A 9,746-nucleotide genomic window follows, 5' to 3' on the forward strand; every position below is an offset into this window, starting at 1 on the left:
GCGGACCGCGGTCCGAGTCCGGACCCAGACGCCGACCTATCCGGACCCGGACCTATAATCAACAGATTATTGAGGGATTTTCTATTTTAACCTGCGCAGCTTTTCTCGTTTTTACGGCACTGGTTTAGCGGTTCAGGAAGCTCACAGACCAATTACATGCTAGTTAAGCCATCCCACGTGGTGCTACTCAGCCAATCAAATCTGTGCATTCCAACCATTGAGACTCTGAATACAGACAGATGAGAGGCGCGTGACAGACGGAAAGAGTTAGCGATACTGAGAGAGAAGACGGAGAAAGGGAGAGAAACACAGACGAAGAGACGAGTGAGCGGCAGACAGGGAGAGAAACACAGACGAAGAGACGAGTGAGCGGCAGACAGGGAGAGAAACACAGACGAAGAGACGAGTGAGCGGCAGACAGGGAGAGAACAATAACTACTCATGGCGCTCTCCAAGAAGAGAGAAGTCAACAGAGCTACCCAGAATGGACTCATTCATGTTCATCCTTCCCACTGGAGCACAACACCAGTGTCTCATATGCTCATTAATTAAAAGTGGTGATGTGAAACGCCACTATGAGACAAAGCACAACGTTTTTGACCAAACATACCCACTCAAGTCTAAACTGAGGGCACAGAAAATAAGCACTCAGAGCCCAATGTGATTTTGATTTGTGACCAAATAAAGCAAATAGACCTACCTGTCAGCATCATCAGCCACAGAGAAAAGTTTAACCCAGGATGTGCTAGCCTGGGTTAAACTGTTAAACTGTTAAGATGCGTTGAGACTGATTTATTCTAACATTGGTTTAGACTGTTAAATCAAGATGTGAAACAGTTAAATTAAGCACTTTATTTTAAGATGCACAAAAGCTATTTTATTTATTTTCTCAATTTAATTTTTAAATGCAGCCTGAGATGATCATTATGCATATCTACAGTATTATATATTTCTGTAGGCTATAGTTCAATGTTAAGTGACAATAAATATTGTCTAAATGTTTTTAAATTGTTCTTTCTTTATTAGATTTGACAGTCAGTTGTTGATGACGTGCATACGTTGATACAACTACTAGGCTACGTCAATATATATCACACTAATTCATAACGCAAGTTAGACATTATGATGCTCCGGACCTTTGCTTCCTTAGAATTTTAGTTGAATACCCCTGTTATAGTCTATTACAATAATATACACTAACCTGGTGGTGTTACACACAATCAAAAATAATTACAAGACCATGAGTTATATTTTAATTTATAGCATATCCCACACAAGTATTGCACTAGGAAGTGTAGCTATACCCTTGGTTGAGAGATTCTCTATAAAAAATAAAAAACATTGTAGGAAAGAAGACGATACTATACTGTCTATGATGGTAATAATGTTCGGCTAACGTTACCAAAATGTGTAAATAGAATACCATGGCAGCACCATTGAAATACATTATTTGATGAAAACATTAGCATTAGAAATACAGCTCACATAATATGATGGATCACAACATAATTCGTTAACACAGTTGTTTTAACCGTGAGGTTTATAGCACGGATTTATTATAAGATCTCATCCATGGTTCATAGATGAAAGATTGTATTCAAAACGCCATCCACCATAACATCGCGAGGGTTCCGACATCGCGATATCTTTCATTTAAAAGGTTAGTATCTCGCGAGCGTTGTGTAGTGTGTTGGCCTCTCCAAGAAGTTGTGCTTCATGGCGGTAACGGAGACTGCGGTAAATAATAATCCTTGATAAAGACACACATATACATGTTTTAGCTGCAGTGGCGGTTGCCTAAGTAATTTGAGATGTTTGTTAGATTTAATATATACTAAATATCCTGTAAATGGACAATATATATCACTGGGAGAATACAGCTTGCTTTACGCGCCATAGTAATTAATGCTTACCATTAGCTACTATTAGCTAGCTCCTTGCTACCAACAAAGATAACGCAAGCTAAATCGAAACCAGGCCTCGCTAACCATGTAGTGTTTTTTGTAATACTTATGAAGTTAAGGTCATTAGGGGTGTAATAAAGATGGATCGTGATTTAATTTTCATATCGACTTTGTCCCAACACGCCTTCGGCTAGCCCATTGTTGCTACTTAACCTAGTTAACGTAGCCTGTGTTGGGACGAGAGCCATCGTTAGCATTCATGTGCATCACGTTAGCTGGCTAAAATCTAAGGAAAGACGGGCTGACTATGAAGTTTGCAATGTAAAATAATGCTAGTTGCCTGTTTCTATTATGTTAGTCTGAAGGCATTTCTTATTTCCCCTAGAATTTGTTGAATTGTTAAAGCGTCCCCGTCAGTCCTCTTCCCCTTGGGGGCTTTCCTGCCTCAGTCTGGTGGACGCAGCGATTAGCGGGTTGCGTAGGTAAGGAGTTCGTCCGGTCCCACCTGGTTTAAATCCGGGTGTATGTCCTGTATATGCTAGCATCTTTAATGGTAACCTGTGATGTGTGAGGTGATGTGACTTCTGATTGCAATGAAGGAATTTTCTTACTGGGAAAATGTGGTTATGTATACAGGCAGGTGTAAATTCTCCAAACTCTTGTGTTCTCGTTTTTTTGTATGTGTTTTCTTCATAAATTGCTGTTTCTGAATTGCAGGGAGGTGAAGCTCTGACGATGGAGAATGGACAGGGCACAGGCTCCAAGCTTGGCCTGCCGCCTCTCACCCCAGAGCAGCAGGAGGCGCTTCAGAGGGTAGGAAACCCCTGACGATGAGTATCTGCCTAAATGTTCCTTTAGTGATCATGTAATAACCAGTGAAAGTTTGTATGATAATAAATACATCGGAGCATATATATTCATTATTGGGAATATGGGATTCATTAAATCTGATTTCATATCCATGTGCCGGTATAGTAATATTTATTCTGTTTTTTTTTTTTAAACTATGTTTTTAAGTTTGACACTATTTATTAATTGTTTTATAATCCTTTTCATATTATTATTTGCAAATTGTTATCTTTAATAACTGTTTCTGTAAGGTACTTACTTTAATGTTGCACCAGAATCTATGCAAACGATAAAGAGATTGCTGGGGGGGAAAAAGACTGCGTAAATGTACTGCTGCAATGTTTGTCCATATTTAGTCTCTGTAATTATTTTCTATTCCAGGCAAAGAAGTATGCCATGGAACAAAGCATTAAGAGTGTGTTGGTGAAGCAGACCATCGCCCATCAGCAGCAACAGCTCACCAACCTGCAGGTGAGATGAAGAAAATGTTTTGGTACTCTGTCAAACAAAAAGTTTGTAATGCGTGTATCGTCTGAGTCTTGATTCTAAACAGAATGTCTTAGCGTTTACCAAAATCAGTAACTCCGACATCTCATGACTCAGAAGTCGGTTTTTGTTAAAGCTCTCTTGGAAGTCTTACGCTCTTCTCCCCGATGCTGTGAAAAAGAACGTGTGTAGACCATGTGTCCTTGCTTTTGCCTCGTGTTAAATGCTTTTATAGGGGACTGTGTTTATCTCTGTGTGGTGATTTGTAATTTAGATTAGAGGCAACTCTCCAAACTGTATGTTCTTTAAAGAGGTTCTGTGTAAACTGTTAGCCTAACCACTTTTATGAAAAAGCACAGCTAAGGGATATCTAACTTACTTTTTTCATCTTTACTGTCTTTCAGATGGCAGCAGTGACGATGGGCTTTGGAGATCCTCTCTCACCTTTACAATCGGTCAATAGACTATTAAATTATTTTCCTGTGTGCATTACCAATGGAAAATGACTGTTGCCCTTCTTTTACTGGTTAATCAAAGAATGCATATTTTGTAAGAAAATGTGGCTTGCTACTGTACCATGTCAATAATTCTTTATGAGTGTTGTTAATCGTCAAAGCATTTGTTATTTGCTCTCTAGTCGCAATGAGATCATTAGCATTAGCATTTTTAACAAGAATATGGCCAAAACTCTTTGGCTGTTAATGGGCTTTTTTAAAAGGGTTTTATAAATGTGAGAAAGGTCACTTCTTTTTGAAAAGTATGCATTTGCTGTATTTAAAAACAAAGTTCTTGGCATGGGACAAACGGGATAGCGATCCCTTTTTCTTTTTTATTGACCAAAATGAGAGAACTGCTGGAACTATCTGGCTATCTTTTGGCCATCAATGTCAAGTTTTCTTTCCATGAACAAGTCCCTTTATGTCATGAATTAAGCGCATGTTATATTTTCTTTGGCAATAGAATGAAATAGCAGAAGCAGACTGACTTAAAGGCATCAGTGAACAGCACAGCAACTTCGTGTTGTTAAACCATCCCTTCCCCTTTAGACTTGAGAAGAAAGTTTGAAATGCTTTCATCACGACTTGTGATGTATGGATTTCGTTTGAACTCCACGATTACTTTTGTTACCTTACTTGCATCCCTGGACTACAGGTCAGTTACGAAAGCCAAATACTTGTGAGGGCTGTGCATGTCAATCACTTAGTGTGTTTTTCTTCACATGTCAGTTCAATAGTGACAGAAAATAGGTCATATTGTAATTACAAGTGGTGACATCAGTATTTTATAACTGTTATACATGTTAGTAGTTTGTCATAAAGTTCTGTCCATTGATTACGGTATACCATTATTACCCTATTTACCTGTTCAGACCCCCTAACTTGAAACTGGCTGTAACTATTTGGGGGGGGGATTCAAGCACAGTAGGAAAATGCACATTTTGTTTTTAGTATATGTGTGAGTGTTTTTTTTCTTCCTTTCTTTTATACTCTAGTGTTTGTCGTGTGTTGATTTCCCCGGTTGGCAGGTGGCAGCTCAGCGGCAACGTGCCCTAGCCATCATGTGTCGAGTGTATGTGGGCTCGATATACTATGAACTTGGTGAGGACACCATCAGACAGGCCTTTGCTCCCTTTGGCCCAATCAAGAGCATTGACATGTCTTGGGATTCTGTTACAATGAAACACAAGGTCAGTGTAATATAAGTGTTAAACATTTTAAATGCAGAAGGTTACAAATGCAACTCTTCAATGGTTGTATATGTTCTGTTTTTCTTGCATTTTGTCCAACTGTGCAGGGGTTTGCCTTTGTGGAGTATGATGTGCCAGAGGCTGCTCAGCTGGCTCTGGAGCAGATGAACTCAGTCATGCTGGGGGGTCGAAACATTAAGGTATGTTGTCCGGAGATATGTGTACCTCCTCAAGGTTTTAGGTACACAAGGACAAGGGGAAACAATTTAATATCTCCCATTTCAATATATCTTTGGTGGTATTTGGGATACTGAGTCAATTTGTTAATTAACGGCTTCTGTGATACTTTGAGTGACTTGTGAAATTACTCGTCTGTCACTAATTTCTCTCTCTTTTTGCTTGTCTGTTGATTTCCAGGTGCGTGAGTTGTGTGTATGTCTGGGTGTATGTTTAGTGTACTGTCTGTTTGTGTTGTGTGTTATGCTTCCATGATGTCATCAAGGCTATTTTAGTGACCAGTTCCAGTAGGATGCCCAGCGGCGCGTGGCGTCGCTCTGTGTCCATGGTGTGCTGATGATGGGCTGCGCCTGGTTGGTGTTGCTTGGCCGCCCCATCTGTAGTACAGATCCCAGTCGTACTTAGATACCCGTCTTACTTAGGGAGAGGAAGTTGTCAGGTTGCGTAGCAGTAGTATGAGAAACCTCTTGCGCTCCACTTTCGATAACGTCACCAGCTCAGCCAGTCACACTGTGCACGCACAATGTGACTGGCTGAGCTGGTGGTGTTTTGTTTTACCACCGCGTCCTTGTTTGATAGTTTCGCACAGTTATTTACAAAATAGCTTTGTATTTGCAGTGTTGTAATGAAGGGAAAGTTGGTATATTGTTTTTGACCTGTATCATTAGAGCTGTGTAGTTTACATAACATCAAGAATCTAGGTGCTAGTATAGTGATTTAAGCTTAAGTGTTTATCTGATAGACATCCCCGAGAGAGCTGTTATTTGTAAGAGAGCTGTTGTCCACAGTTTAGTGTTCTGGCCATGTCTTTAAAACATGGAATCTTAAATGTATTTTGTATCTGATGGCCAGTATAAGAAAGATAGAATGACAGGCAAGAAATATTAAGTAATTCTTCAGAGCTTACAACCACGTAGTCAGATATTTGAAAGAGTGTAGTAATTGACTAGCACCTATGAATAGCCAGAGAATACTTGGATAGCATTGTGGCATAATTGTAGAAGGAGAGTGGCTTTGACTCGGTGGCTGTGCAAAGTTAGCTCTGCAGGGATTTGGAATTTTCGGTAGTGCGTTCTCGGTTGGTAATAAGAGTCCCCTACTCAGTAGCCCTGCTGGTATGATCTGTGCTATAGGTTGGGCGGCCAAGTAACATCGGTCAGGCGCAACCCATCATTGACCAGCTGGCAGAGGAGGCGCGCGCCTTTAATCGGATCTACGTGGCGTCCGTCCACCCTGACCTGTCAGACGATGACATCAAGAGTGTGTTTGAAGCCTTCGGAAGGATCAAGTCTTGCACGTTAGCCAGAGACCCCACCACAGGGCGACACAGAGGCTTTGGCTTCATTGGTGAGCTCGAGGGCCCTCATTCGCTCGTGCTCTTTGTGTTGCCACTGCTCCGCTATTTACTATTATTATCATTATTATTCACTTACAGAATATGAAAAGCCTCAGTCAGCCCTCGACGCTGTATCTTCTATGAACCTCTTTGACCTGGGGGGTCAGTACCTACGGGTGGGCAAAGCAGTGACTCCGCCCATGCCCCTACTGACCCCCACGACCCCTGGTGGTCTGCCGCCTGCTGCAGCTGTGGCCGCAGCGGCAGCCACTGCTAAGATAACGGCCCAGGCAAGTATGAATCCCTTCCAAAGGGATTTAATGGCCTTCCAGGTAAATATAACACAGATCTAGCTAGAATTGACACCAAAAGCACAAAAAACATGGGCATATACGGTTTTTAATAAGGTGACTGGGAGAAGCCCAGTTTTGTAGGGATCTCAGAAAAAGATTCATGACCTTCTAGGCTTAATCCTTTTTTTAATCCAGTTTAAAGTCTTCAAAACAGAATCTGAAGATTTATTCTCTTTACTTTTTGTATAGTAACGTAAGCGATAAAAGCTCCTCCCATTCACTGATTGGGTGTGCTAGCTGAGAGTCTTCTTTCTTAGCTAGCACAAACACGTTGACTGCTATTTCAGTGTGAACAGTCGCAATGATTAACCAGACAGTTTTGTTCCTCGTAGAATATGTCATGATTGAAAAGTTTAACATCACTGCTGTATTTTTCTGACTTGCTAAGAATATACATGTCGATGCTTTTGTTAGTAAGTCTGTACTGAAGTAATGTTGTGACCTTGATTCTCACTTCAGAGGGGCATGGTTGAGCTAACTCTGTGTCATGCTTTGTGATCGTTGACTGTGTTGTCTTGTGCTGTGCTCTGTGTGTTTCCCTTACCTAATGTCTTCGGCCCCCCTCTCTTAAGGAGGCTGTAGCCGGTGCATCAGTCCTGGGGGCGTTAGCCGCGCCCCAACTTCTCAGTCAGCAAATGGGAATACCTCAGGCTGTTATGGCTGCTCAGGCACCAGGGGTCATCACAGGTGTGTACCAAGACACGAGTGAGTGTTCATTTTTATAAAAGCAAAAGTTCAGTAATTCTAAATGATGCTTTTATAGTGTTGTTCAAGACATACAGCTTTTATACACAATGCAATTTAACCAATTGTTTAAAAACTTGTTCCACTTTTAAAGGTCTAAACTGCTTTCTTTGTTTTGCAATGAATACTACTTGTGAATATCATTTGTTTTCTTTAGGTAATTTACCAGGTAACTTGTCAAAAAACATGGACACAACAAAATGATACAAATGTATTTCTCTCTCATTATCCTCTCTACTTTTTACAAATGTTTTTCCCCCAATATTCATCGTGGCAGCACAGGTTGACAAGATATGACAGGTTTTTAGAAATTTTGGTTATTTTTTATTTGTTAGAATTTTATATTTTTCACAAAGTTTCCACGACTGTAATGATTCACTGTCAACCAAAATGTTATGAAAATGTCATCGAACTCTAGACTGGGTGTAAACAAAACATGGGTTTAGCTTGCAACCCCCCTGTTAACTTATCGTGTTGGGCCGAACCGTGCCTCATTGCTGCTTCATAGTAAAAGTAAACCGGTGTTTTTATAGTGAAGGTACCACATTTGCATGGCTCACAAATGCAGTATCTTGCCTCCCAGATTACTTGATACCGCTTAACATTTTATTACTCATTGGCAAATGATTGAAGGAGATGAAATCTTATCAAGTTGCAACCCGTAATGAGTGGTTGATTATAAAGTAAAATTAGCACATACTCTGTAAGCAACTACTTGACTTTGTTTTTGTGAAGTGTTCCGTCTTAATTTGCACATTTGATGTCATTGACTGCATGTCTGCCTTTCCCTAAAAGGTGTGACTCCAGTGCGTCCTCCCATACCAGTGCTTCCCCAGGTTGGTCTTGTGAACCCGGTGCTTGCATCACCGCCAGTTCTGTCTAATCAAGCTGGTGGTTCCAACCAGCAAGAGAGGAAAGAAGAGAAAGAGGAGATGCTGCAGGATGGTACGGGGCAGGAGATGCTGAGTGACCAAGAACACATGAGCATCTCTGGCAGCAGTGCCAGACATATGGTGATGCAGAAACTGCTTAGAAAATCCGAGGTGAGGTTTGGTAGTTAACGGGGTGACAGGAAAGTAAATGCTTTTATTTACTCTTTTTATTATCCAAATTATTTTTTACTTGTGAAATTCTTGCCTTGCTTCTCTCCAGTCCACGGTGATGGTGCTTCGGAATATGGTCGGACCTGAGGACATTGACGACGACCTGGAGGGTGAGGTCACAGAAGAGTGTGGGAAGTTTGGCGCCGTCAACAGAGTCATCATATACCAGGAAAAGCAAGGAGAAGAAGAGGATGCAGATATCATTGTCAAAATCTTTGTAGAGTTTTCCATGGCCTCAGAGATGAACAAAGCCATCCAGGCCCTCAATGACCGCTGGTTCGGAGGTCGCAAAGTTGTTGCAGAAGTGTATGACCAAGACCGTTTCAACAGCAGTGACCTCTCTGCATAAAGTGTCTGAAATGGTTCACCAGCATCCATCCCTATACCTGTCACCCAAACTAATTTCAGTCTCTGCAGCTAGAGATGCAGGCCTCTGAAACTTGTAATCATGTTTTTGTTTGTTTTGTTTTTTTATTTGGGTGTTTAATGTTAAACACCCCATTGTGGGGATTCATTCAAAAATATACATGTCCAACTTTTTATTTGTTTTTGCTTTATTTGTGAAGACTTTTTTGGTGCAAGTTTCACAATTTTGTAATCCTATCTTGTCACTCATTTATGTTTTCCTGCTTTTGCTCCGTTTTGTTTTGTGTTTATTTTTCAAAAATTTGCCGGGACATGTTCAGTTTCTTTGTACGATTAAAAGTTATTATTTGTCCACAAAAAAAGTCTAAAGCAGTTTTTTTTTTAAAAACATTTTTTAATTAATAAAGAATCATTTGATTTTATTTGTATTTGTTGTGTGGATGTGGTTGTAGAACATATTTGATTAATTAGTAAAAATACTTGACGCATTTAATAGTCCAATATATTAGTTAGCCTCTTTTTGTTCAGTGATTTGAACAACTTAACAAACAGTATAATAACCCTTCAGACATTAAACATAAGATTGTTTTACTTAGGCTGTTACTGATAATTTTTTACTTTACTTGTGTGTTATGTGTGTTTTAGTAATTGTTGGTGGGGGTCTACCTTTGACCACTCTGA

The 9,746-nt window shown here is 40.3% G+C and overlaps 1 protein-coding gene across 10 annotated transcripts; it reads left to right on the forward strand.

Annotated features, from left to right (window-relative positions):
- The first annotated feature begins 1,676 nt into the window (after positions 1–1,676).
- puf60b (poly-U binding splicing factor b) lies at positions 1,677–9,427 on the forward strand. Of its 10 annotated transcripts, XM_029457688.1 has the most exons (12): positions 1,679–1,737; positions 2,290–2,386; positions 2,622–2,717; positions 3,135–3,224; positions 3,644–3,694; positions 4,732–4,926; positions 5,034–5,126; positions 6,297–6,510; positions 6,599–6,831; positions 7,425–7,557; positions 8,392–8,639; positions 8,749–9,427. In XM_029457688.1, exons 3-12 carry the CDS (start codon positions 2,640–2,642, stop codon positions 9,046–9,048), a joined length of 1,635 nt encoding a protein of 544 aa, XP_029313548.1. In that variant the 5' UTR covers positions 1,679–1,737; positions 2,290–2,386; positions 2,622–2,639; the 3' UTR covers positions 9,049–9,427. The 10 variants fall into 10 exon arrangements, with proteins under 10 accessions (XP_029313544.1, XP_029313545.1, XP_029313546.1 ...); XM_029457684.1 differs by lacking the exon at positions 2,290–2,386 and having other exon boundaries at positions 1,677–1,737; XM_029457685.1 differs by lacking the exon at positions 2,290–2,386 and having other exon boundaries at positions 1,677–1,737; positions 7,425–7,539.
- Positions 9,428–9,746: the final 319 nt, after the last annotated feature.

The sequence above is a fragment of the Cottoperca gobio genome, chromosome 20 (assembly GCF_900634415.1).
Source record: "Cottoperca gobio chromosome 20, fCotGob3.1, whole genome shotgun sequence".
Taxonomy (NCBI): Eukaryota; Metazoa; Chordata; class Actinopteri; order Perciformes; family Bovichtidae; genus Cottoperca; species Cottoperca gobio.

Excerpts from the sequence above, each read along its gene's own strand:
- puf60b (XM_029457684.1), top strand. The coding sequence starts at position 1,717 with ATGGCGGTAACGGAGACTGCG. Across the intron at positions 3,695-4,731 it reads CTCTCTCACCTTTACAATCG|TGTTTGTCGTGTGTTGATTT; the intron begins GTCAATAGACTA and ends TTTATACTCTAG. Across the intron at positions 4,927-5,033 it reads CTGTTACAATGAAACACAAG|GGGTTTGCCTTTGTGGAGTA; the intron begins GTCAGTGTAATA and ends CCAACTGTGCAG.